This window comes from Giraffa tippelskirchi, chromosome 1, assembly GCF_054371585.1.
Source record: "Giraffa tippelskirchi isolate mGirTip1 chromosome 1, T2T-mGirTip1v1.2.pri, whole genome shotgun sequence".
NCBI lineage: Eukaryota > Metazoa > Chordata > Mammalia > Artiodactyla > Giraffidae > Giraffa > Giraffa tippelskirchi.
In genome coordinates, this window is record NC_137275.1 from 122,708,157 (window position 1) to 122,736,144 (window position 27,988).

At 46.1% G+C, this 27,988-nt stretch overlaps 2 protein-coding genes across 13 annotated transcripts in view; one reads left to right on the forward strand and one right to left on the reverse strand.

Annotated features, from left to right (window-relative positions):
* Nucleotides 1-3,711, forward strand: part of CLCN3 (Cl-/H+ antiporter 3) — a 105,938-nt gene extending 102,227 nt beyond the window's left edge. For all 10 annotated transcript variants that reach the window (XM_081495286.1, XM_081495289.1, XM_081495268.1 and 7 more), the window contains one exon: nucleotides 1,068-3,711. In XM_081495286.1, coding sequence (XP_081351412.1) covers nucleotides 1,068-1,158 — 91 coding nt within the window. In that variant the 3' untranslated portion in view covers nucleotides 1,159-3,711. The remainder of the gene's footprint in view (nucleotides 1-1,067) is intronic.
* Nucleotides 3,712-6,491: 2,780 nt separating this feature from the next.
* Nucleotides 6,492-27,608, reverse strand: HPF1 (histone PARylation factor 1). Of its 3 annotated transcripts, none has more exons than XM_081495324.1 (8): nucleotides 27,510-27,608; nucleotides 20,118-20,277; nucleotides 18,176-18,365; nucleotides 16,759-16,857; nucleotides 10,989-11,139; nucleotides 9,182-9,269; nucleotides 7,676-7,848; nucleotides 6,492-6,732 (listed from the first exon to the last, which is right to left on the reverse strand). In XM_081495324.1, the coding sequence occupies exons 1-8, from the start codon at nucleotides 27,555-27,557 to the stop codon at nucleotides 6,601-6,603; spliced, it is 1,041 nt and encodes a 346-aa protein (XP_081351450.1). In that variant the 5' UTR covers nucleotides 27,558-27,608; the 3' UTR covers nucleotides 6,492-6,600. The 3 variants fall into 3 exon arrangements, with proteins under 3 accessions (XP_081351450.1, XP_081351470.1, XP_081351462.1); XM_081495344.1 differs by having other exon boundaries at nucleotides 27,340-27,608; XM_081495336.1 differs by lacking the exon at nucleotides 27,510-27,608 and adding an exon at nucleotides 21,497-21,743.
* Nucleotides 27,609-27,988: the final 380 nt, after the last annotated feature.

Consider the following 27,988-nt stretch of genomic DNA (forward strand, 5'->3'; position numbering starts at 1 on the left):
CACACGTGGTGTTACCCAGCTCAGCGGCCCGCCCGCCCCACACCCCCTCAGACCCCAGGGCCTGGGCTCCAGTGCCCTTCATAGGCTGTCTCTAGAGTGCAGGCAGCAGCTCCGAGGCCCACGGGTGGCGATTTTACCTGGCCGTGGGCCCCAGTAGAATCGTGACTAAAGAGGATTTCCAGTTCTCTGATAAGTTGTCTGGCTCTGGCAGTCTAACACTGGGGCTCTTTTGCCTGTGGTTGTCACCCCTCTGTGAGGCCTGTCCCCATAGACTTCAGTCCAGCACTGATCTCCATGCGTCCTTTTTGAAGAAACCGCTGGCCAGAAAAATAAGTAACTACTCATCCCTTCTGCTTTCTGCCTCATCTGTAATAATATTCTAGGACTGCTTCTTGATTTTTTTTTTCACCTACCTTTTAATGTAAGCGTTAACAACTCAGACTTTCATAAAAGCACTGTACCTTTTTTGACTAAAATCAGAAAAGGAAGACACTGATGACTGTAGTAGAAACTTAGATCATCCTAGAGAATTATTCTTAGAGTTCTGAAGTTTGGGATTGAAATTCTGTGTTGACCATTTTAAGTGCATTTTACCTGAATTGTATGTGCTTTCATGAAGATTCGGCATACAGCTGGGCAATATTTAAGTCAGGTTTTTTAAAGACAGTTGATTTTGGCTTTAAAGAAAAGTGCACTCTAAAGGAGACTTGGTCACCATGTTTTACTTCTCTGGGCCTGGTGGGAAGGAGCTGTCCTCCTCAGGTGGCCTCAGCGCCCTTCTTGTTCTGCATTCTGCTCTCTGTCGCGCTGGCTCACGTGACTCAGAGGCTCTGCCTCCGCGGTCCAGTCCTCAGTGTCAGGGCGGGACACTGAGCGGTTGGGGCATCATGCTCGATACCTCCGAGCATGGCTGCTGGATGTTTAGTTACTTGACCAAGATGCTTTTTGAAAATACAGACTCGGGCTGATTGCTTTGCTCTCCTTCTGTCAGCAGAAAGGATTTAGCTGTGGGTTTAGCTTCCCCTTTACCTTCCTTTTAACGGCAACCTTCTGCTTGTCCTTTTCAGACGCCTCCTTGGTATCATCACAAAAAAAGACATCCTCCGTCATATGGCCCAGACGGCAAACCAAGACCCCGCCTCCATCATGTTCAACTGAGCCCCGCAGCGGAGGAGGGGGAGGAGGCCGGGGAGGAGGCCTGCCTGCTCAGCAGCAGCTCACTCTGACTGGGAGGCAGGCACTGGCATCGACAGGCTCCTGCGGCAGGGTTTGCAGACGCTGCTGTGGTGCGGGGAGGGGAGGCAGAGGCGGCGGCCGGTTCTCCCCCTCCTGCAAGCAGCGCCTGGCCTCCTATCCCAGCTGCGTGCACTCAGCCCTGGAGGCGGGCCCTCACCCGACCCGGCCCACTCTGGCACTGCAGAGACAGGCCGGTAGGCCCTGTGTCAGAAGGGATCCCTCTGAATTGAGCCATCTCTAAGACTGCAAGGTCTTGCCCTTTTTTTTTTTATCAAAACTGTTGTGTTTAACTCCTGAACCGTACAGGTAAAGCATTACCTTTCTACATTCCGGACGAGCTTCTTCCTCTCCCCTCCCCCGCGAGCTGTCACCAAGCCTCTGAGAGTGGTGTGCACGTGGGGAGCAGTCCTTTCTCATATTGAGATGTGCGTGGTCCTGCCGAGGTCTCATCACAGGGAAGGAATGTGTGCTGTGTCCCCACACGAGCTGCTTGGGGCAAGCCCGTGTACCACACCTGAGGTCCAGGGCACCGGGGAACCTCTGCAGGGGGTGCCGCGCTCGCCGGGGTGCCGGGGTTCAGCATCAACCACAGGGAACTTGACTTGGAAGGATGGACAGTTTTCTTTTTGCTTTTCTCACCCTCTCTGACTTTATGGATAATGTGAACTGGTCTTACGCAGATTTTTCTGTTTCTAAAACTCCTATAACACAAGTACCATTGAGCGTAAGGGAATGATGCTGCTTTGATAGTGACAAGAAGGAAGTGTTGTGTCGAGCTGCACCTGCTATGAGTTGCATGTTTAAACACTGGAATTTTCTTTTTCTTGAAATTAGATCAGTCTGTTTTTTTTTTTCCCTTTCCTTAAGGTATTTTACTGCTGACACTGAAGAAGAAATGTAATTCATAACTTGCACTAAATGTATATTTCTTTCTTAAAAATTTACCATTCTTATTTATATTTTTATGGATTAAAATTTATAAAATACAGATCAGTTAATATCACACTTAGATACTTTTACCTTTTTAATGTGATTTTTATAGACTAATTCAGACTTAGAAATATGGAGATATGAACAAAGTTTACAGTGGGAACGAGGGTCTAAGATGTGGTGTGGTTGTTTCTTTGTGATCACACGTGTACGGAAACCTTTTCTCATCTCTCACTGCCATCCTCTGGGTGGTGTTTCCGGCTTGTCCATTTTGACTTATTAAGTGGAAGCTGAAACACTATGTATCGTTTCGCAGATTAAAAGTTAGTGTTAACCTTAAAAAAAAAGAAAACAGAATGGCAGAGGTAGCAGTTAAAATGTTGATCTGAACAGAACTTGCGAATCTTCGTGGGGGTCATGTCCAGGTGTCCAGTGACATTTTGAATCCATGCTGCACTTTTTTGCACAGTGGGTTGAAAATGTACTGGATGTGTTTGGAATTGAGGGTTTTGGAAAATACCTGTCTTAATCATGGTCTCAGTTCACATCAGCAAAGGCAGTTGACTTGAAGCACTGGCCTGAAAATTCTGGATTATGCATCTTGGGAGGCAAAATGAATTTTTAGAGACAGATATTTTTCTGAAACACATCTTGCAATGAGCTCTTTTTACATTTTGGAAGTGATTGTTCACCTCTTGATTCTTAGTAAACCTGTAAGGTCTGGGAGATCACAGAATATCTTTATGATGCTGAGGAGTTATAAGATCTCGAAGCCATATTAGAACGACCACTGAGAGCTGAGCAGACGTTAGGAATTCCATGACACCTGAGTTTTGCTCTGCCTGCAGTTAGTGTTTTGTCCTGTTTCTCCCTTCTGGCCACCTCCACACTTGTTTCCTAGCGTGTGGAGACAGCCCTTCCTGAACCACGGTCAGCTGGTCTCCTCTCAACCTCTCATCCATGCGTTTGCCCAAGGCACAGTCAGAGTGCGGGCTCCGTGGCCTCACCGCGTCACATGTAGCGTCACACGTGGCGTGTGTTTTGTCTCCCTCTTCTCCTTTCCACTTTTGGGTCCTGCTTCCCACTGACATCTCTGGCGGATGCCGATTCCCTCCTCAGTGTGTGCCCTTCCTGCTGAGGTGCAGGAGGGGGCTTGTGCCTCCAGTGTGCTCATGGTTGTGTCTGTGTCCCTCCATTCCACTTTTCCTTTTTGTATGTTGGGTGTGTCTGCTTGTCAACCCAACGAGGGGAGTTGGAGACCATGCGGTGGAGGTGCCTGGCCCAGTGGATTGCAGGCGGAGCGCCTCATTGGAGTACCCTTTCTGAGAAGGTATGATGAGAATGGGCAGGGTGTCAGCATCTCTTCTCCTTAATAATTGTGTTCAGTTCTGACTCATGAATGCTTAGTTTGTTCATCTGCGATGTTGCCTAGAGCTGTATTTATCTGTTTTTATTTATACTAGTGTAGTAAAGCTGCATATCATTACAGTACAAATGGTGACTGTGATGAGTCAATCAGAAAACCTATTAAAATCTCTACGACAACGTGTGGTTTGGCCTTTGATTCCCTCGGTCACCGTGCCCCATGGTCACTGCTGCTGTGTGTGTCGTGTGGCCGGGGCACCCAGCCTGCAGCCTCCCCGGGTGTCCTGCGTCTCTCAGGCTGTGAGGCCAGGGCTGTCCTTGGCAAGCAGGAGTAACAGGGACCCGACAGACTCCAGGGTCACAGCAGGGTGTGCGTACCAGCACACATGTGGGTGCAGGGATCACGCACCTGAAAGGAGACAGGTAAGTCACCTGCAGACTCCGGGGAGGAGAGACAGACACTGTGGAGCGATGTCCATGGCGTCCAGGGGAGTGAACCTGGTCCTGACACGCCCAGGACACCTTGTTTTGTTGCTTTTATGCTGTTCACTCGATGACTGAGCACCAGGTATGTTCCTGGGATTGCTGGGCTCCAGCATCAGATGCTGATACGTCATGAGTTGGTGGTGTGGTTGTCGAGTGCGTGTGTTTATGGGATCCTGGGGAGCCTCGTGCTGTCCTGGCCAGTGTCCAGGCAGAAATCCCCCAGTCGGGGGGAGAGGGGCACGACATGAGCCTCGGGGGTAGGGTTGCTGGTCATGGGTGACAGGTGGGGTGAGGTGTGAGCGCACAGCGGGTGACAAGGCTTCCCGTGAGGGGGCGCAGGAGCACCTGTCCCCAGGTGGGACCCACTGGCAGATATGAGAACACCAGGTAGGTCTTGGCACTGGAGGGACAAGGGCAGGGGGTTGGCAGGTTGGGGGTGTCAGTTGGCTTATCTGCATACACAGGACTTGCAGGTGCCAGGGAGCAGAAAGCTCTGAGCTGGTGCCATGGGGTGAGTCCATGTGGACAGAGATGAGAGCACTGTCTTGGGTAAGGTTTCACTGCTTCCACTTTTTCTTGGGTGGATCATTCTACATGTGCTTGAGAAGTTGTATGGAAGACAGTTGGTACGCTCCAGGTGTGAGCTTAGCTAAGTTTTAGTTGGGTGATGGTTTTGTTAAATTGGGTGAAGCTGCTTTTATATATGAATGAACCCAGGTACTGAATGAAAATGAACAGGAAGCCAGGTGGCATCCGGGAGCCATGGCAGCCACTGGAAAGGACCTGAAAATGTTTGGTAAGTGAGATTTCAAAGGACCAGCCCTCCAGTGCAGGAAGAAGGTGAAGGGGAGGTTTGGTGTCGGGCTGGAAGGAGCTTGCTCTTGAATGACCAAGTCTCAGTCCTTGGAAGGCCCCTCCCAAAATGTGTGACCAGCCCTTGGACACAGTTGCTGGGTGTGAAGACTGGAAGTGTCTTTCACAAGCTTGCTCTCAGGAAGCCCTGCTCACAGCTGTAGTCTTCACATTGTAACTGCCATGGTCTTGGCACTGGTGTCCAAAACCTGTTTTGGCTCTGATACACCAAGACTTCTGATGATGTGCACACAGGTGTGTGTGAGGAATGGATGAACTGAATTTTTTTTTTTGGTACCCTTTCATGTATTCCTTGATAAGCAATCCTGTTGAAATCTATATTACTGATCACAAGAAGGCAAATTTTAAAAACTTATATTTGAGGTGGTTGGATCAACAAATAGCACGATTAAAGGAATCTAGAATTACTAGCTAGCTTCCATTGTTTTAATGGAAGGTACACTTGAGATTAAGGTAAACGTGTTAACTATTTCTAAATACTTCTGCAATGTTAACAAGGTCCTTAGAAATTAAACAAATCTGTGGAAAGAGCTCAAGTGCTTCTTCAAAGGTTAGATTATGTTTAACACAATCTGTACTATGTCAGGTTTTTAATACAAAGCGCTTAGCGTTCAGATGCGCCTGGGACCTGCAGGTAGAGCTCAGGGAAGGGAACTGCATCTGTCCTCAGAGCCTGGGCCCTCCGTCAGAACGTGCCATTCCTGGATGGGACTGAAGGACCCCACCTGCTTTGTCTCAGCTGCCCACAAGAACAGCATGGCTGTGGGGGGGTGGGGGGTGGTGCTGGACACGGGCTGCAGTTGAGGGGAGTTGTGCCTTGTGGGCGTGTCATCAGAGCGTTCCCTGGCGGTACTGGAGAGACTCCCTCTGGCGCCAAGTGGGGGGCACCGTGTTCACCAAGCGCACGTCCACTCAGAGGCTCGCCTGACTGCAGGGCCGCCCCAGGAGTGTGTCCTGTGCCTGCTGCCCTGAAGACTCCGGGTCTTGGGACTCAGGAGGTGGTGACACAGTGACTTTGGAGAGTTCTGTGGGCAGGCCCAGTTGGTCCTACCAGATGGTGGTGAGCCAGGTGACCTCAGAGGGGGAAGCTCTGCTAATGGGCCTATGGCCCATCCACAGCTTGCTGCTTTGCATCTGACTGTGAGCTCTGTCTGTAAGGTGAGGGATGTCTTGTCAGGTTTAAAAAGAATCTGCATCTGGTGAAACACAACTCCCCTTGGACTACACTGGAGACCCAGTGGGTACTTTGTCGTGGAAAACCCTCCTGGTGTGTTGAGCGCACACAGTGTCCACATCCTGTGCTGTACTGACATGCTGAGCCCTAGGAGCAGTGCCAGAAGGAATGGACCCCAGGGGGTGAGTGAATGCTGTCCACCTGAAGCTGGGGAGGGTCTGGGGTGAGCCCCAAACCCCTCCTTGTGGCTGCAGGTCGTGTTAACCCCTCGTCTCGGGACCCAACTCCTCCAGGCTCATCCACAGGCATCGGGCGTGGCCTGCTGTTGGAGAGGACAGTGGGGCTGAACCCCCTCTTCTGCAGGAGAGCTGGGCATCACCGTGCAGGTGACCCAACTACCTGTGGAAGAAAACTAGGTCACCAGAGCTTTAGAAAGGTAAAGCTTCCATCCATTTATTTCATGTAGTCCTTAAAAACAGAAGAACATGTTTCACACTAACGCTCTGCAATCCTGTACACCAGAGAGGCAGCCCCACTCATGCTGCGAGCTGGTCCACATCCTCTTGGCTCCTGTTTGCCAGATGAGCTTCAATAATTTCCGCAAAGAGATTCCTCTTCAGCAGATTATATGCCAGAGGTAAAAGCTGGCCAGCAACTTTATGAAAATACTGAAAAACCAAAGAAGGTGACATTAGCCAGAGAGTACAGCAGGCAGTTGTTCAACAGAGCCCAGGTCCCAAATGCTGACCCTTCACCCGTCTCCAGGAGCCATGGCCGCTGAAGGGAGGAGGCAGCGGTCTCTACAGTGGGCCGACAGACTGCGGCCACAAGCAGCACAGATTCGGGGAGCGCTGCCCGCACTCCTACAGCCACTGCTGGGAAGATAGGACTTGAGGCAGGTGACAGCCCAGAAGTCACCATAGCACCTGCCTCTCTGACCCTGAAACAACTGAGGTAACCACTGCTGGAACTGTAAGTGGGTTTCTCCTATTTAATGAGGAGGTGTTAATGATAAAACATCACCACTAAATTTTAAAGATTTTAAAGCATATTTTCAAACAGCATTTACTCTTCATCTAGCACAGAACAGCTCCCCTATGGAGAGTGAGATGGAGCCCAAGCAGGTGCGTGTGTCACACTAAAGCTATATACGTAGCTAATAGGTCACTAACATTTGTTGTTGAGTTACTAAGTCATGTTCAACTCTTTTGAGAACTGGAGCCCACCAGGCTCCTCTGTCCATGGGTTTTCCCAGGCAAGAATACTGGAGTGGGTTGCCATTTCCTCCTCCAGGGAATCTTCCCCACCCAGGGATTGAACCTGGATCTCCTGCATTGCAGGCGGGTTTCTTTACCACTGAGTCACCTGGGAAGCCCCATGTTAACATATACCTGAAGGCAAAAAAGTCTTGGTCATTCACCTTGGCCAGAACATAAGATGAACCTCAAATAAGAGATATTCTTAGAACTCAAGAATCTTTTAAGAATCTGCTTAAAATAATTTCAAAAAGTTCATTTTGAAATTCCAGCCGAGTCCATACCCGACCCGTGCTGGACTCGGAGATCCAGACGAGCAGGGGTGTGTGTGTTGGGGGGTGTGGTGCTCACTCACGTGGGAGCCATGGCAGAAGAGGTCCAGCCCCAGCTCCAGCCCCATCCCATAGTCACACTCATCATTAGCAAACTGCACGTAGGTCATCATCTCCTGGATGGGAGCAAAGGCCTGGAGTCTGTCAGCGTCACTTGGGGCCTCCACAATTGTCCTGCAGATTCTCCTGAGGCTGGCTGAGAGAGCAGGGATGCAGCGTTACCTGTGAGCACCCACGCCTCCCCGTAACACCATCCCTGGGGGCCTCCTGCCTTGGTGCTGTAACTCACATCAGCCTTTTCCTTAAGCCATTTTTATGCTTGAATCTTAATAGAAACCATCTCTTGTTCCAGTAAAGTGTGATGGTTTCTCCATGAGTCTAACTACAACCAGGAGTCACACCAGCTTCCAGGGATTTTCCCTGGGATAGTCCAGGGTACATAGACCATGGCCAAGCCTGGCCCACCTGTTTTTAACTGTCCTCAAGATAAGAATGTGTTTTCATTTTTAAATGGTTGAAAAAATCAAAAACAGTATGGAGACCGAGCATACATAGAGCCCACCTCTGGGCTCATCTGCACCAGAAGTTGGATTAAAAAAAAAAAATCCTAATAGTAAAGTTTGCTCTTTTTGCCTTTGTCTAACTTACTTTTAAAAAGCAGTACAGGAAAACAAATACAAGAGACAAATCACTGTGGAATTAAACCTTTACCAATTCCTTTTCCAAAGTGGGGGGTGTGGAGCCACAGCACAAATGTAATTTGAGGTAAAATAGAGAAAACTGCTTAACATTTATCCAAATTAGAAAAAAACAGTGCTTTAACATTTCTGATCTTGATGCCCTCTTGTTTGCACCCCTACCCCACCCCTGCCAAGGGAGCCAGATGAAGGGGTGTTCCCAGGACAAAAGGAAAGGGGAAAGGCAGGGGACAGGCAGAGAGCTGAGGAGAGATGTCATCCTCCTCTTCAACAAAGCAACAATTAGATTTTGTATATGAAAAGTCCATTTGCAAAGAGTGCTTATACTTACAGAAGAAGTAACTCAGGATGGGCTTCTAAAAGCTAAAAAAAGCTACATTCAGATGGAAAACTGTCCACAAACACATGCTGTTTCAGTAACTACTATACTGTAAGTTGACCGTAATGTCAAAGGTTCTGGAAGAGTAGAAAAAGTCACCTAGACCATAGGCTCGTATTGTTTAAACTTGTAACAACACTATTCCGAGCACTGTTAGGAACGCAGTGTGTTAATAATAAGCAACGTTACGTATTGGGTTACTCCCAGACACCCCATGGATGGTCCTCACCGCCACTCACCATGTGACAGATGGAAGACATGGTTTAATAAACTTATACAACTTGTTAGGGCCACACAGCTGCTAACCCAGCTTCAGTTCAAGCCTCCCTGACCCCAGAGCCTCAGCCCTTCATCACTAAAGGGGGGGTGGGGAGCTGTATCCACCTACTTCTCAACACAAGGAAACTCCCCCAACACGTTAACACATGCTCATGTCCACATAAATATCCTACCGTCCGTTTCAGGGAGCTCTCTGTATCCAACATCATTTTTATCCACTGGGACAACCAAGCCTGCCCCATGAAAGGTCTTTGTCACCACCTTAAACAAAACACAAAAATAACATGGAAAATAGACAAAAACAACAAAGGGGGCAAATAAAGCTCATACACAAACCCTTAGGACTTCTGCCAAAATATAATTTATGCTTTTTATTTCAGTAAATTTGGACCCCAGGGCAGAAGTTTAATATTATTTCTTTCCTTTAAAGTCAGGTAGAAGTTAAGCACTTGAAATAATTACAAAGCAGTGAAATAACTGGCTTTTATTAACTGTCAGCATACGGAAGTCAACCCCGTGTGCCCCACCACAGAGGCAGGGGGTGGTGTCAGTTCTGTCCACAGCCACAGCTGTCGGGCAGAGAGCCCGAGGACCTGCCCAGCAGAGAGGCTGTGGCCAGAATGCCTCCCCATCTGTGAACCTCAGGTCCCCGTTTCACCAGGAGAATTCAGACTTGCCAGCAAACTTCCCTTAAGTCGGGCAGCTTCTAGTTTTGGGGTGCCCTTTATGGAGGCAAATGACATAACCATTATCACCATGGTTGAAATCATGGTTCTAAGGTGTTTTTTTTTTTTCTTTTTATTTATGTGTTTACCAGGCTACGTCACAATGGGGTGAGACATGCTCCCCTCCCCCCACTCTAAGGTGGGAAAAGGCCCCTGGTGAAGACTGGGGAGGTAAAACAGCAACATGAAATCTTAGAGCAGCTGGAAATGCCCTATGCAGGGAGTTTCATTCCATGGACATTTTTAGAAACTACTTCCTGACCTCAAGGACTAAAAGACCTGATAAGACAGGAATTCAGTGACTACAACTTACCTGAAAGTCACCCACCCTGGCAGCTGAGTCAGGATCAGAAAAGGAACTGGAGTAGGATTTTCAATAACTAAGCTAAAGTACTTAGTTACCAGTACTAACTTCTTCAGGGTTGACTAGTACTTCATTTGGCTGGGAATGCACAGATGAAGCAGCCACATGCAGGAGACACTGCTCAGAGGCTGGAGGAGACTGGCTGTGCAGACTCCAGTAATAAATGTCCCTCCTCCCCAGGGGTTATCAGGACGGACTCAAGAGAATTCTCATCTGCCCCAAAGCAGAATACTTTCAGCTTCTCTGTTAAGTTACCCTGGCAGGTACAAGTGAAAAACCCAAAAGATCCCAAACCCAGAGGTATTTGCTGTTTATGAAACTCCACTCACACAGCAGGTGCAAAAGAAAGGCTGGTAGGCTCAATCAAGCAAGGAGAGAAGACTTCTCACACCATTTCCTGGAGGAACTCACCACGCCTCAGTACACAGCTCAGTACACAACGCAGTACACAACGTCGCCCATATGCCAAGTACCCTCAGGGCTGACTATAAAGCCCGTAAGGCAGACCTTTTTACAAATCTACCCAAAATCACCTGGCATGAAATCAACCAACCTTAGCTATTACAGAAATGTAAGCAAATGTGAGGTACAAAGCCGCTCTTGTAATATGAAATGAGTGACTGGTAAATCAAGACTAGAGAGACTGGGCAGGCCTGGCCTGAGCTCTGCAACCACAGCGAGGGTGCCCCATCCCGTGCCCACCACACCTGAAGGACTCTTCCAGTCCAGACCCGAACCACCCTGGAGCCAGCCCTGCGGGAGGCGGGGGCAGCTCTCCTCAGGAGGAGAGGAGAGAAGATCCACGTGAGTAGGAAAGGAGAGAGGAAACCCGCCCCCACCACCCCCCACCCCTGAAACAGCAAAACAGAAACTGACAGATGGGACTCATACCTGCTTGTCTCTCTGCTTCATCCTCACAGTTTTCTGCTCCAGGGAGAGCCCCAGTTCTCTGGCTGCTGCTGTGAGTTTCTCATCTATGGTTTTCAAGAGACTAGTTTTCTTTTTATCTGTTACTTCTTTAAGTTTTTTCATCAAAAATAATCTGAAAAAGAAGTAAAAGCCCTCATTAGTATGTAGCCCTCGTTCGTATGTATGCTACTGTACTAAGCACACAGACCCTGGGAAGTTGAGGGGAGCCAAGTTACAGACATCAAACCCCAAGAAATAGATGGCAGAATAACCACCAACGGTCTCTCAAAGCCCCTAACAGATTCTTCAGACAAGAGAAAAGCAATATTAATAAATAGCTGCCAGTCACAGAAACAGCAAACAAGATCTGTTTATCCCCGTGATGTCTACAACCAAGACGTCAAGTATCTCAAAAGTGAGGTTAAGCCAAGTTTATGTTGCATCATTTGATGCTAGGACCTGACATACAACCCTGCAGAAGTCTGATGTAACAGAAGAAAAGAATGTGGAGACTCCAAAAAAGTATTTTCCACTTGTGCAGAACCAGGGGACCTTTATAATACTTAAACATCAGCAAATTATTTTAAATGTTACCTTCAAATCTGTGTTAAGAAATTTTAAAAATGTAAAGGAAAGCAAAACTTTTATAAGCTAATACAAAAGCACAATTCAAAATAGCTTGTTTTTAAGTATTTTATTTTTACTTCTTATTTTTTTGGTTGCACGGTAAGGCATGTGGGATCTTAGTTCCCCCAGAGGGGACTGGGGTCATGCCCCCCAACAGTAGAAGCACAGAGTCTTAATTACCAGACCGCCAGCGAAATACACGAAATAAATTGTAAAGGTATGTGAAGTAGTACATTATTGCCAGTTATGGAAATAATTTTATGTTAAGAATGCAGGAGAGGGTGTGGAGATAAGGGAACCTGCCTACAGTGTTGGTGGGAATGTAAGTTGGTTGCAGCCACTATAGACAACAGTAGGGAGGCTCCTCCAAAAACTAAAAACCGAGCTACCGTATCATACAGCAATCTCACTCCTGAGCATACATCTGGAGAAAATTATAATCTGAAAAGACATGTCCATGCACCCCAATGTTCACTGCAGCACTATTCACAACAGCCAGGACACGAAAGCAACCTAGATGTCCATCAACAGAGGAGTGGATAAAGAAGATGTGGTACCTATATACAATGGAATACTACTCAGCAATAAAAGAATGAAATAATGTCATCTGTGCAGCATGGATGAACCCAGAGACTATCATACTAAGTGAAGTGAGGAAAAGAAATATAATACCATTTATGTGTGGAATCTAAAAAATAGGATACAAATGAATTTATCTACAAAACAAAGATAGGGTTACAGATGTAGAAAACAAACTTATGGTTACCAGGAAGTAAGGGATAAACTGGGAGATTGGGACTGACATATACACACTATATAAAACATAACTAATAAGGACCTACTGTATAGGGCACGGGGAACTCTACACAATACTCTGTAATGACCTACATGGGAAAAGAATCTAAAAAATGGGATATATGTATAACTGATTCATGTGCTGTACAGCAGAAGCTAATACAACATTGTAAACCAACTATACTGCAGTCATTTTTAAAAAAGAAGACTTCCATTACTAGAGCAGAAAGTCAAGAGTGCAAGAGCGAGCTGGAATCGGCCCAGCTGAACACAAGTCAGTACCCTTCCTGCAGCCACTGCCAGGCTCGCAGCAGGAAGCCACTCCTGACCACCACTGACATTGGGCAGTGCCTGCTGGGTGCTATTCTCATCCCAATTTTACAGATCAGGAGGACCATACTGTACCCAAGCTGACAGGATGAGTGTGTGCTGGTTAAAGTGCCACAGAAGCTGAGACCACCAGGATCAGAGTCTCCTAATTACAGCAAAGTCTCAGCAAATCTCATCTCGTCTCAGCAGCCATGAGTCAGGAGGCTCTATGTATCAACACTACCACCACACAGACCACACTGCGACAGCAGGCCTGGGGCCCCTATCCACACTGCCCCTTTCCACAGAGTGCTTCCTCCCTGCCTCCCTCAGGCCCACAGGGAGGGCCTCTCAGAGGACAGGGTCCACCTCTACCAGCAGCCCTGGCGCTGGCCTCCCTATCGTTGCTGCCTGACAGGACCATTTCTGCTCCTGTTTGTTCAGCTCTGTCTCAGCTTCAAACCTATGCTCCGCCACTGTTCTGTGGTGCTCAGAGCTGAGATGTGCCAGCGGAAAGAGCCAGAACATCCTGTGCTGTTCCATGAACCATGAGTGACCTGGACCTCGAGTGACTCCTGCGGTGGTCATGAGGAAAACATCCCTTCACTAGGTTATATAGCGCTTCCCCAGAGTGAAACTCGCCATCATACCAGACTTACCCCTTCCCATCACAGTGTGGGAAACCATAGCCACATCACCACCCATCACATTAGCAGAGTCTTCAGGAAGTGAGCAGCTGCCACACTCACAAGGCTGGTTACAACTTCCCCCAATTCTAATGTTTGCTTTTCAAATCTTGAATTTTTAGAACTGACAGCAAACAGTCAATTGTTTTCATCAGTTCATTTGAGAAAACGTCTCCCAAACACTCAGGTCAGAATAGCCGGTTGTCTGCCGGCCACTCTCTCCAGTGAAAGTGGAAAACAGCTCAGCTCAGCACTTGGTCCCACAGGACCTTTCTCACTGAGACAAACCCGAACGCCCAAGCATGCAGACGTGCCTTCTCCACACTTTCCACCCGGCCACACGGAGTATTAAGCAGGCGTGCCCAGCCGCAGGGGCCTGATACGTCTTTCCAGCTCCGTCACCAACCTGGGACCGTGGTGACACTCGTGTCGTGGCACTGCCGTGACTACACACTGTCCGCTGCTCATCCGCTGCCGCCTGCCCCTGTCAAGGGGTGAGAACACCCCCCTCACCACCCAGAGTGTGCCCCTCATGGCCCCTGAGCCAGTGGGCAGGCTCCACACTCCACTGTCTGATAGCTGCTGCTTGGTTATAGTTCTGGACCTGACCACATGTCAGAACCTCCTGGGTTCCTAGTTTAAAGGACTCTACTCAGAGCCACTGCTTGAAAAGTCGTGGCCTATGACAGTAAGTCCACATGACCCAGGACAACAAGGCGGGGTGGCAGAGGATGTCAGGGTGCAGGTGAGAGGAGAAGAGGATATTTTAACAGTGTATCTCAACCCAAGATCTGATACTCTGGCTGTATTTACAGTTAAGTACAAATGTTTTAAATGGTCTTTGGGCCCCTAACGAAGTAAGTGCCCATTAAATGTCCCCTGAAATGAACATTTAATTATAGAAGTGCACCTTTGGGCTACACTCAGATTTACCTGTTTCAGGTAGTTTTAAAAAATGTTCCTGAGTCCTGCTCTGGAGGAGCTGAGGAGCAGCTGAGGTGAAGCTCCCATGTGTGGGTCTCAAACCATTAACTAAACAGCAGTGCCCAGAGCGGCCTGTGTACTCCACAGTCCCTGAGACCTTTTAGGAGGTATGTGAGGTCCAGACTACTGTTACAGTTATTTTAGGGAAAAGAAAGAATAAAGAAAATAGTTTCTAATTTTGTTGTATAAAGATACGTATTTTAAAAGTTCCAGTCTATCCAGATTTCTGTGTGCGCTCCAGGATGTGAAACGGGAACCTTCCCACACCATTCTGTTAACATGACCTCTTCACATAGTATATCAACACCTTCCTAAATTGATGGATCAATATCCTAGTGTTACACTGCTGGATATTCTCTATTTACTTACCTAATTTTCTCTATTGCTGGAAATGTGCATTTTTTCCAACTTTTCTTTTTTATAAGTAACCTGAAATATACACAAATATCTGTGTACGAACCCAAAACTTCTTCAGATAAGGAGCTAGGAATGGAATTGCTAATTTAAGGTGCAGCACAGTACCTGTCAACCTTCATTATCTGTGAAGAAATCTTCGAAAAAAATATACAAACAACCATATTCCAACTGCTCTCCATAAACGTTTTACCAATTAACACATAGCAGAAAGATTTCTTACATCACTGGGTAGTACCATTCTTTAATTTTTACTCACCTTTGTTAGCCGAATTTGCATTTTCTTGGGCTACTATTAAATCTTACACAAAAAAAACTAGTTTCCCTGGGCATAAATAATTTGTTTTTAACAAATGGTCTGCCTGAAAACACCTTACTCAGGCTGATATAGAAATTATTTTAATTAACTGATTTCAATAAAGTCTCAAAAAATTACACTAAATATACACAAAGTATTATAATCTATAATACATGGAAAGTATTATAACCTATAAAAGAATTATAATAGTTTATCAAACATATTTAGGTTTGATATAAATTACTGAAGTACAAAACATTTTTTGAATAACATTAGCTATTCAAATACTTGCTGGTCTTCACCTAAATTATAAATTTATCATCAGTGTATTTTTGTTTTCTTTCTTCTGTGTTCTCCGATAAGCTAAAAAATGCCAGAACTATATTGTATTATTTTAGATAACAACTGTACTTTCATTTTAATAAGACCAGTAAGACTAAAGGAAACTTGGTGGTTTTGCTGTTAAAGAGTTTGTGGAATGAATACCTGATTCACAGAGCATCCACCACAGGGCAGGCGCCGTGTGCAGGAGAAAGCCTCTCTCTCATGAACTCACACATCAGTGCAGGAGACAGACAAGGAAATAAACAACTACAGTTTGCAATAAAGATGGCACCAGTTTAAACGCAACAATAAATCTGAAGGGTGTGAAGAACCATATAAAATATAAAGAGCAAGCCACATCTATAAACGTCAGAGCTGCCAGGAGAAAAAGGAGCCTTTCGGGACACCTCTGCCCTTCGGATGCAGCGGTCTGCACGTACAGCGGCCCTGCAGGTGCACTGACAGTCTGAGTCCGAGTTCTACTGACTGCAAATCCGTGCCACACAATCACAGGGAACCCAAGTCTTTTTAAAAGCAGGTGATTAAAAGACGTCACACAAAACATGATCTACTTATATTTAAGGCAAGTCACATGCTTTCTTCATTTGATTACACTGTCCACTACACAGTTGCTGCGGACGGGACCTGCAGCTGCACAGGACAGAGCAAGGTGCCCCTGCCATGCCCACCCTGTGCTTCAGCTCATGCCACCCGCCCCCCCCGCTCCACTGAAGACGAGGCCCTGATATCAGAGCGTGGAGACCGGCTCCAGCCCCACTGGCTCGCAGAGGCACATGACTGTCCTGTCCCCTGTCCCCAGTGTCAAGGGACGGTGGGCAAGGGGCTCCCTCTCATTGGCCCAGATCCTGCCAGACCCCTGACAGCAAATGTGGTCCTGGAGCCCCCACTCCCCAGCTCTTCCCTGGGGGGCAGAGACCACCCACCACTGAGCCAGGATGTACGGACTGCCTGTCTCATGACACTCAACCTCCTGTGTGAATCACATTCCACACAATGCAGCTTCTCAGAAGAAACTCGCCATGATTATGTTTAGTCAGATGCCTAAAAATCCTGTGATTTTGCCATGGGACAAATAAGGTCAAGTTTAACTAATATTTTCATTAAATAAGTAGTCAGAAAAGAGTCTATTGTTTGGTGAAAAGATGAAGTGTGTATGCAAGGGAAGTCTGCAAAATTCATGGAAATGCTCTAAAATTTTTTTTTTTATCTCAATTCCCATCAGAGACAGACTGATACAGTATAAAAATTGTAAACAAATATTATGAATAGGAGAGGTAGTGAAATATTTTCTTACTTGACTGCAGCAAACACATTATCTCCACTTTGAACAATTATACAATTTTTCTTTGCTTCATTTGTACCGACAAATACAGGAAGTTCATCAGGAGAATCCCTGTTTAAATGAAAGGTAGTAAAAATTTAGCTGCCCATAACTTATCAGAAGGGAGGATTTTAGGTCTGAAAATAAGAATTTATATCTGCATGTCTTTTAAAAAATTGCTAATGAATTTGCTAGGTTTAAGTTCTAGGCTTCTTAGGAATATCCATGACAAATCTCATTTATATAACAGAACCTAAAATTAAGATTCTTAGGACCTAGTTACTTTTACACCTAAACACAAAGAAAGGGGGAATAAAGCTTGTCAAAAGGAGGTGAAATTACATATAATCATCCCGCCCCTGTTTTACAGTCTGTGAAAAAGAAAGAAGGTGGAGAAGCAAAAAGAAACGAGACAGGAGGATCATAGCATATTTGCGGTGAAAGGACTGGAAGCATATAGACAACCAAATCCCTTTACTGTATGACTGAGGAAATGACGCAGAGAGACCAGGTGACTCAGCTAAGGTCCTGGAAAGACAGTGGGAGGCCAGTGGATCAGGGCCCGACTCCCGCCCTATGTGACCGTAGCACCCCGCCACTCCCTCCATGTTCTGTCCCCCTCCCCCCGCCGTCAATGACAGCACCTCTCAAGTGGATAAGGGATCCCCGCCCCCACCAGCTCTATTTCTAGAAGTCTAAGCATCTTGCATGTATCCATTTACTCCCCAAATATTCTTGTTAGGTGTGTGGAATGAAACCGAGTCACAGAAAGTCACAGGCACTGAGGACTGGTACAGGGCCACCCAGATAATAAACAAGAGGGCCAGTCTGCTCCAAAGTGCATTCTTAGGTCCATGGCCCCCAGAAACACATGGCTAACTTAAGTCACAGCAGCTGCTCTGAATTACCTTCCCTGGGCAAAAAGAGCTCTTCTGAACCCAAAAGAAAAAAGTTCATAAGCACAGCAGAAAAACTGATGAGGTTGGGCCTAACAAGTTCATCCATTTCAGGGTAGGTCAGTAGGTTAGAATGGCAGACGGCCCACGTACCCACCAATAGAGGGTGCGTGCCCTTCACCTTGAGGAGGCCAGTGAATGTCTGCTTGCACTCATAAAAGGGACAGTAGCTGTATTTTAGGAGAAATAAGGGCTCCCCTTGTGGCTCAGGGCTCAAGAATCCACCTGCCAATGCAGGTGACTCAAGTTCAATCCCTGGGTTGAGAAGATCCCCTGGAGAAGGACATGGCAACCCACTCCAGTGTTCTTGCCTGGAGAATCCATGGACAGAGGAGCCTGGCAGGTTACAGTCCACGAGGTCACAAAAACTCAGATATGACTTAGTGACTAAACAAACAATGACAAAGCTGTATTTTAGAAGAAATGACCCTTACCTGAAATACCCCATGTGGAATTGAGTTTTACTGTCTCCAATAATAATGGTCTGGAACTCAGGAGGATCATAGTAAAATCTCCAGTGAAGGTTAAAATTCAAGCTTGCTGATTTTTTCTTTATTTTATGTTTTCCAGCAAGGATATCATAAGGACCCACTAATCGAAGTCCAAGGCTTGCAGATAGTGAATCTATAAATTAAACAAGTTTACTTAGAAGAAGCAGAAAATAGTGCTTTTCATTCAGAAAAATATTTCTAAGCAACCGTCTTTAAAAAGAGCTTCAAAAGTAAAAGAAAGAAGTCTTCAGTCACGTGAAGATGTCTGCTGTAAACACTCTATGAAAAAGAAATCAGAGCAATGAAGACGTGGCCCTTACATTTACATTTTCCTCATAACTTTACCACTGAGGACATTTCAAACACTCCTGCTGTTTCTTACTTTGGCCCAAGCAGGACAGTTCTGTGTTCCTGTGGGCCTATTAGAGCTGCAGATGTTTAGCTTGTCTCATTACTATGCAGTGCAGCTGTTGCCTCAAATATCTGAGCACACCCAGACCAAGGGAGAGACAAGAGGGCTAGCCCATGAGAACAAGTAATTTAACTACAAATGTGTTTAATTAAAGTACTTCTTCCCTCCCCTCACCTCAGCTAATGATCAGTCTTGATTTCTTGCCTCTTGGACGCTCCGTCTGGCTCAGCCTAACCCAGGCTGAATCCACTTCCTTCTCCAGTCACTGATCAGAGTCTCCAGGTGGGAACGCTCACAACAGACAGGCCCCTCTGCTTCCTGCAGAGGCAGGGAAGCGCGCAGGCAGGACCCATCCCCCATCCTGGGGCCCCAGGATGCCGCGGAAGGAGAACTCTTGGAAGGGCCGACAGTGAGAAGAAAGGCATGGAGACAGTTTACTTGGAGGGGGAAAAATAACATCCCCCCTCCATGAACAGATATGAGATAGAGATATAAAGGGAGATCTTGCTGTTCGTACTGTGTTTTAGTTCTTCATCCTGTTCTCACTTAAATCCTCTGAATAGTTTCTCAGGCTATTAAATGTTTCTTTAAAGAAAGAGAATGTCTACTCTATTGATAGGCATTTACTGTTTGTTACCTTTTTATTCTAAACACTGCTTCAGGGACCATCTCTGCTAACAGGCTTGTACATGTCTGTGAATATTTGTAGAGAGGGTGCTGCTGCACGGTCGCAGTGTGTGGATGACGCAGCCCAAGCCCAGCTCTCTCCCAGGATACGTTCCTGTTAACAGTCTGCAGTCTAGGGAGTGCTTCCCCACACCGCATGAAGAGGGAAAGTAACTGCTGCAACATTATCAGTCTTTGGTGTACCTTCTCGGGAACACTGTGCCCCCAAAGCATACAGGGGTGTGTGCGGGTGTCTGTATTTTCACATTGTGTCTGTATGTCTGTGTGTGGTGTGTATCTGTGTGCGTGGCTGTGTATGTTCCTGCCTAATACTAATGTAGCAAAAGCTATACAGGGTCTCTTTTTTCACTTACAATATTCCAGGCATGATGCTTTATCACTGCCTAAAAATCTGCCGGATTCTTCTGAAACTGTATATGCAGTCCACTGAACAGATGTGTGACTATGAGCACATATGCCCTTTTCTACTTCTTGTTTCAGTACTGTTACATAGGTTTGGGTTCACGGAGTCTGTACAACAGGCTCCTAGAAGCAGCCCTGCTAAGTCATGCTGGCAGTCAGAGTGCGCCCGTTCTCCTCCAGCCTCTCAGCAGAGCACACTGTGGGGGGATGCACCTCTGCTAGTGTAACAGGTCACAGTGACACCATGACACCATTACCTGCTGCTTCTCTGATTTCAAACCTCTTTGGGGAAGTTCCTTTTCTGTGAACTGTTTAGATCCTGAGTCCAGCTTCCTACTGCCTTTTCCACTGGGAGCAGCAGGAGGAAGGTTCTGGAGCACTCACCAGCTGGCTGTTCAGGGTCAAGTCCTTCGCAGAACCTCCAGAAGTGGTAGAAATCTTCAGGCAGAGGAAGCCTGTAATGGCTTTCCACCTCTTTTCGAAGGTCACTGGACATGTCAGCTTCACAGGACTTACTCTTCTTCACATTGACCGGTTTTTCACACTGAAAATCAGCACACAAAACTTAGTTTCTCCAAAAGTAATTTCAGCAATGTGGACTGTTTAACAATATCACTCATCTTATTCACCCAACTCCATGAGATACACGCATTTTCTTTAAAACTCTATATATGGTGTTTGAGTAAAATCTGGGGATTCTTTTGGGCAAGGAATAAAGGAACAGTTTATAATATACTGGTGTCAGGAGGGGTACACACAACAAATATCTAAACACATCTCTCTAAGATAATGGAAACACAGAAAGCAAAAAACCAAAATGTATAAAAGAAAAGGTAAAGAGCAGGAAAAGAGGAATAAGAAAAGGGCAGGGTTTTATGGGATGCAGCAAAAGCAGTTTTAAGAGGGAAGTTTATGGCAATAGAATCTTACCTCAAGAAACAAGAAAAATCTCAAACAAACAACTTAATCTTACACCTAAAGCAACTAGAGAAAGAAGAACAAAACCTAAAATTAGTATAAGGGAAGAAATCATAAAGATCACAGCAGAAATAAAGGAAACAGGCAAAAGGAAACAGCAGCAAAGATCAACAAAACTAGAAGCTGGTTCTTTGAAAAGATAAACGAAATTGATAAACCTTTAGCCAGACTCATCAAGGAAAAAAGGGAGAGGACTCAAATCAATACAATGAGAAATGAAAAAGAAGTTACAATGGACACCACAGAAATACTAAGGATCATGAGAGACTACTACGAGCAACTATACACCAATAAAATGGACAACCTAGAAGAAATGGACAAAGTCTTAGGAAGATGCAGTCTCCCAAAACTGAACCACGAAGAAACAGAAAATATGAATGGGTCAATCACCAAGTTTATGTTGCCATATACTGTAGAGAAAGGAACACTTCCAAACACACTTGATGAGGTCACCATCAACCTGGACCAAAACCAGACAGACACCACACAAAAAAAGACAGTTACAGGCGAGTATCACTGATGAATACAGATGCAAAAAGCTTCAACAAAATACTAGCAAACCAAACCCAACAATACATTAAAAGGATGATACACCATGAACGAGTGGGATTCATCCCAGGGTAGCAAGGATTTTTCAATATTTGCAAATCAATGTTATGCACCATATTACCAAATTGAAGAATAAAAATACATGATCATTTCAACAGGTGCAGAAAAAAGCTTCTGACAAAATTCAGCTGTTTACAATAAAGACTCTACAAAAAGTGAGCACAGAGGAAACATACCTCAACATAATAAAGACCATATATGACAAACCTACAGCCAACATCATACTCAATGATGAACAGCTGAAAGCATTCATCTAAGATCAGGAACAAGACAAGAATGCCCACAAGGACGTCCACTCTCGCCACTTCTATTCAATACAGTTTTGGAAGTACTAACTACGGCAATCAGAGAAGAGAAAGAATAGGAATCCAAATTGGAAAAGAAGTTCAACTGTCACTGTCTGCAGTTGACATGATAGTATACACAGAAGATTCTAAAGATGCTACCAGAAAACTACTAGAGCTCATCAATGCATTTGGTAAAGTCACAGGATCCAAAAGTAACACACAGAAATCTGCTGCATTTCTGTATACTAGCAATAGAAGATCAGAAAGAGAAATTCAAGAAACAATTCTATTTATCATTGTATCAAAAAAGAATAAAATACCTAGTAATAAACCTACCCAAGGAGGCAAAAGACCCATACTGTGGAAACTGTTAAGACATTAACAATAAATGCTGGGAACTAAATTCATGTACTATTTGTTAACAAAATTATAAAGACAAGAAGAGTATATTCCAAAAGGTACCAGTAATTTATTTCTGGGCTTTCGGTTATACTTCAGTTCAGTTGCCAAGTCGTGTTCAACTCTTTGTAACCCCATGGACTGCAGCACACTAGGCTTGCCTGTCCTTTAGCATCTCCCAGAGTTTGCTCACACTCATGTCCATTGAGTCAGTGATGCCATCCACCCATCTCATCCTGTCGTCCCCTTCTCCTCCTGCCCTCAGTCTTTCCCAGCATCAGGGTCTTTTCAAATGAGTCAGTTCTTCACATCAGGTGGCCAAAGTATTGGAGTTTCAGCTTTAACATCAGTCCTTCCAATGAACACCCAGGACTGATCTCCTTTAGGATGGACTGGTTGGATCTCCTTGCAGTCCAAGGGACTCTCAAGAGTCTTCCCCAACACCACAGTTCAAAAGCATCAATTCTTTGGCGCTCAGGTTTCTTTATAGTCCAACTCTCACATCCATACATAACTACTGAGAAAACCATAGCTTTGACTAGACAGACCTTTGTTGGCAAAGTAATGTCTCTGTTTTTTAATATGCTGTCTAGGTTGGTCATAACTTTTCTTCCAAAGAGCAAGGGTCTTTCAATTTCATGGCTGCAGTCACCATCAGCAGTGATTTTGGAGTCCCCAAAAATAAAGTCAGCCACTGTTAACCACTGTTTCCCCATCTATTTGAGATGAAGTGATGGGACCGGATGCCATGATCTTAGTTTTCTGAATGTTGCGTTTTAAGCCAACTTTTTCACTCTCCTCTTTTACTTTCATCAAGAGGCTCTTTAGTTCTTCACTTTCTGCCGTAAGGGTGGTGTCATCTATATATCTGAGGTTATTGATATTTCTCCCAGTAATCTTGATTCCAGCTTGTGGTTCATCCAGCCCAGCGTTTCTCAGGATGTACTCTGCATATAAGTTAAATAAGCAGGGTGACAATATACAGCCTTGACATACTCCTTTCCCGATTTGGAACCAGTCTGTTGTTTCATGTCCAGTTCTAACTGTTGCTTCTTGACCTCCATACAGAATTCTCAAGAGGCAGGTCAGGTGGTCTGGTATTCCCATCTCTTGAAGAATTTTCCACAGTTTGTGGTGATCCACACAGTCAAAGGCTTTGGCATAGTCAATAAAACACAAGTAGATGTTTTTCTGGAACTGTCTTGCTTTTTTGATGATCAAGCAGATGTTGGCAATTTGATCTCTGGTTCCTCTGCCTTTTCTAAATCCAGCTTGAACATCTGGAAGTTCACGGTTCATGTACTGTTGAAGCCTGGCTTGGAGAATTTTGAGCACTACTTTACTAGCGTGTGAGATGAGTGCAATTGTGCGGTAGTTTGGGCATTCTTTGGCATTGCCTTTGAGATTGGGATGAAGACTGACCTTTTCCAGTACTGTAGCCATTGCTGAGTTTTCCAAATTTGCTGGCATATCGAGTGCAGAACTTTCACAGCATCATCTTTTAGGATTTGAAAGAGCTCAACTGGAATTCCGTCACCTCCAGTAGCTTTGTTCATAGTGATGCTTTCTAAGGCCCACGTGACTTCACATTCCAGGATGTCTGGCTCTAGGTGAGTGATCACACCATCCTGATTTATCTGGGTTGTGAAGATCTTTTTTGTACAGCTCTTCTGTGTATTCTTGCCACCTCTTCTTAATATCTTCTGCTTCTGTTAGGTCCATACCGTTTCTGACCTTTATTGTGCCCATCTTTGCATGAAATGTTCCCTTGGTATCTCTAATTTTCTGAAGAGATCTCTAGTCTTCCCCATTCTATTGTTTTCCTCTATATCTTTGCATTGATCACTGAGGAAGGCTTCCTTATCTCTCCTTGCTACTCTTTGGAACTCTGCATTCAAATGGGTATATCTTTCCTTTTGTCCTTTGCCTTTCGGTTCTCTTCTTTTCACAGCTATTTGTAAGGCCTCCTCAGACAACCATTTCACCTTTTTGCATTTCTTTTTCTTGGGGATGGTCTTGATCTCTGCCTCCTGTACAATGTCATGAACCTCTGTCCATAGCTCTTCAGGCACACTGTCTATCAGATCTAAACCCTTGAATCTATTTCTCACTTCCACTGTATAATTGTAAGGGGTTTGATTTAGGTCATATCTGAATGGTCTAGTGGTTTTCCCTACTTTCTTCAATTTAAGTCTGAATTTGGCAATAAGGAGTTCATGGTCTGTGTCACAGTCAGCTCCCAGTCTTGTTTTTGCTGACTGTATAGAGCTTCTCCATCTTTGGCTGCAAAGAATATAATCAATCTGATTTCAGTGTTGACCATCTGGTGATGTCCATGTGTAGAGTCTTCTCTTGTGTTGTTGGAAGAGGGTGTTTGCTATGACCAGTGCGTTCTCTTGCCAAAACTCTAATTGCCTTTGCCCTGCTTCATTTTGTACTCCAAGGCCAAATTTGCCTGTTACTCCAGGTAGCTCTTGAGTTCCTACTTTTGCATTCCAGTCTCCTATAATGAAGAGGGCATCTTTTTGGGGTGTTAGTTCTTGTAGGTCTTCATAGAACTGTTCAACTTCAGTTTCTTCAGCATTACTGGTTGGGGCATAGATCTGGATTACTGTGATATTGAATGGTTTGCCTTGTAAATGAACAGAGATCATTCTGTTGTTTTGAGATTGCATCCAAGTACTGCATTTTGGATTCTTGTTGACTATGATGGCCACTCCATTTCTTCTAAGGGATTCTTACCCACAGTAGTAGATATAATGGTCATCTCAGTTAAATTCACCCATTTCAGTCCATTTTAGTTAACTGATTCCTACAATGTTGACGTTCACTCTTGCCATCTCCTGTTTGACCATTTCCAATTTGCCTTGATTCATGGACCTATCATTCCAGGTTCTGATGCAATATTGCTCTTTATAGCATTGGACTTTACTTCCATCACCAGTCATATCCACAACTGGGTGTTGTTTTTGCTTTGGCTCCATCCCTTCATTCTTTCTGGAGTTATTTCTCCACTGATGTCCAGTAGTATATTGGGTACCTACCGACCTGGGGAGTTCATCTTTCAGTGTCCATCTTTTTGCCTTTTCATACTGTTCATGGGGTTCTCAAGGCAAGAAAACTGAAGTGGTTTGCCATTCCCTTTCCCAGTGGACCACATTTTGTCAGAACTCTCCACTATGACCGGTCTATCTTGGGTGGCCCTACATGGCATGGCTCATAGTTTCTTTGAGTTAGACAAGGCTGTGGTTCATGTGGTCAGATTTCTGTGATTGTGGGTTAAGAGGGCTCAAAATGGAATATTACACGTAGTGAAAAGGAAACAGCCACACACAATATGGATCAATGTTAACAATGTTAAATGAAGAAAAAAAATCCCCGAAGATTATATATAGCATGACAGCCATTTTATGAAGTTCAAAATATATTGTTCAGACAGGCATAATAAACTCATGGGTGATAAAGCCAAAATAAGAAGACAAGGGAAAAACAAACAGTTGAGGATTGTAGCTGCACTGAATAGGGGCGACAGGAAGGAGCTGGGCAGAAAGGACAAGTGAGGACCATGAAGATGGAAAACTGTGGTCGTTCTTTCAGTGCCTGGCCTGGGCAATGGCTTCCCAGGTGTCTGTTCTATAACTAAACAAATGAGGTCACAGTGGGCCATGACCAAGGATAACAGTGGATTATGCCAAAGATTACAATGTGTCACAGGTCACAAAAAAACTAAACTGAACAAAAGGCTGTTCAAATTGGATAAAAAAATCGATGGTGTTACTGTGCATGCTAAGTCGCTTCGGTTGTGTCCGCTCTTTGCGACCCCATGGACTGTATCCCTCCAGGCTCCTATGTCCGTGGGATTCTCCAGGCAAGAATACTGGAAAGGGTTGCCATTTCCTCCTCCAGGGGATCTTCCCGACCCAGGAGCATCTCTTAAGTCTCCTGCACTGGCAGGCTGGTTCTTTATCACTAGTGCCACCTGGCAAGCCCCAGTGGTGATACTAATTAACAGCAATAAAGATGATAGTAAAAACTGTTAGTGATAAGTACTTGTTATGCACTTACTACAGTGCCTGCCACTGTTCTAAACGCCTATAGATGTAACTCATCTAATCCTCAGAAGTACACTCTACAGAGGAGGAAACTGAGGTTAAGTGACTTGCCCTGGGTCTCCAACTAGAAAGGGAAGAACCGCAATGAATCCCAGGTGGGCCAGCTCTGGGGTGGGGGTGGGGGTGCTCAACCACTGCATGCTGCCTCTCCAACTGCAAACAGGCAACAGCAGGAACTCATCAAGCCCTGACCCACCCTCCCTTCTGTTTCTGTAACAGTCTCTGGTTAGACTTTCAAAGACAGGCGCAAATCTAAGATGTTAGAAGAGCCTTTAAATGTACCTCGATGAAAGGCAGTTTTGCATACTGGTTAGGCTGTATGCAGGGAAATTCTTGACTCTTGCCATTTCCAGCTCTGTCACCTTGGGCGGGTTATCTAACCTCTGTGCCCTATTTTCTCAGCCACAAAAAAGGTCTATGTAGTACCTATATCATAAGGCTGTGACAACGAATAAATTATTTGTAAACACACACAGAACAGTGCTAACACAGAATACATAACCGCTACCTATATTAGGTTAACCATAGCCTCTGTGGACTCCTCTTCATTTCTGACGTTTTTTTCCTAACACTGACACTCAGAGCAGTTCACTGCCACTTTAAAGGGAGGAAAGGGGGTTTCAGCGCTGCCTGAGCTCACATGCTAGTTTAGGATCCCCAAATTCTCAATAACTAGAGTTCAGGACTATGTAGTACCTGTTTCCCTCAGGGCTGCCCTTATCCTTTATTTACCCTTGTATTCTTAGAAGGCGGGAGGGGGGCAAAGGCCGCCCAGAACTTGGCCCTCCGGCAGCGGCTCACCCGCCGCCACCACCTGCACCCCAGCTGACAGCGCGGCTGAAGGAAGTTTTGGAAACCCTCCTTTACTCTTTTCAGCCGGACTCTTTCCTGTTCTTGCAGTGCTGACGCAGTGAGACAGCAGGAAAGCCTGAGCAGACGCCCCCTCCGAGTGAGCGCCCCAGACCCAGCTCCGCTCTGCGCCCGACACCCCTCCCCCGAGTCAGCCGCTTCGGGGACGGCTCCACGGGAGGGGTCCCACACGCCATCCTGCGGGTGCAGGCGCACTTCCTACACTCGACCTGGCCAGGACAGGGAGGGTGGTGTGGGGGGGAATGGGCTAAGTCAACCCGCCCCCCAGGGGAGATCCCCCAGACCGCGCCGGCCTGACCCCGAGAGGACCCCGGGCTGTGGCCGCCCCCGGGCTGGGCCCCGAGACTGTACCCCGGCCTTGAGCTGTCAGCCCGCTCCCGTGGGACCCAGAGAGGCGCGGCGCGGCGCGACGCGGCGCCGCTCTCCGCTCCGACCCTGGCGCGCGGTCTGCCCTCCAGCGGGAGACAAACGCGCCGCGCGATCCTCGGGCCCACGACCGCCCTGGGACCTCCGCGCGGTACCTGCGGCCCCTCTCCGCGGAGTCTGCGCTTCGCACCGCCGCCCACCATCCTGCAGCAGCTGTGGCACCACCGGGTCCTGCTGAGAGCCCGCGCGCCTCCAACCACTTCCGGTTCAAGGGCCACCAATCGTCGCCCCGCGCCGCCGCACGCACAAACATAGGAAAGGCACCGCCCCCAGCCCGCCTCCAAGCCCCAGCGTGGCCAAGGCCCCGCCTACTCCGCCTGCGGGCAGGTGCGCCCTCCGGCTGTGTGTGCGCGTCCCGCAAGCTGACCCACCTGTGCGTCTGGTTTTCCCTTAAATAATTACTGCATTTTAAAACGTTTCTATAAAATTAAAAGAATGTAAAAGAAAATATACAGGCCTCATTCTGTAGTAACTACCAGAACCATATAGCGACACATAAAATCAGTTGTAGCAGTTAGGGTTGCATACTTGAAGGTTCTCAGACCCAATAAAATGCTACAATAGAAAAGTACAG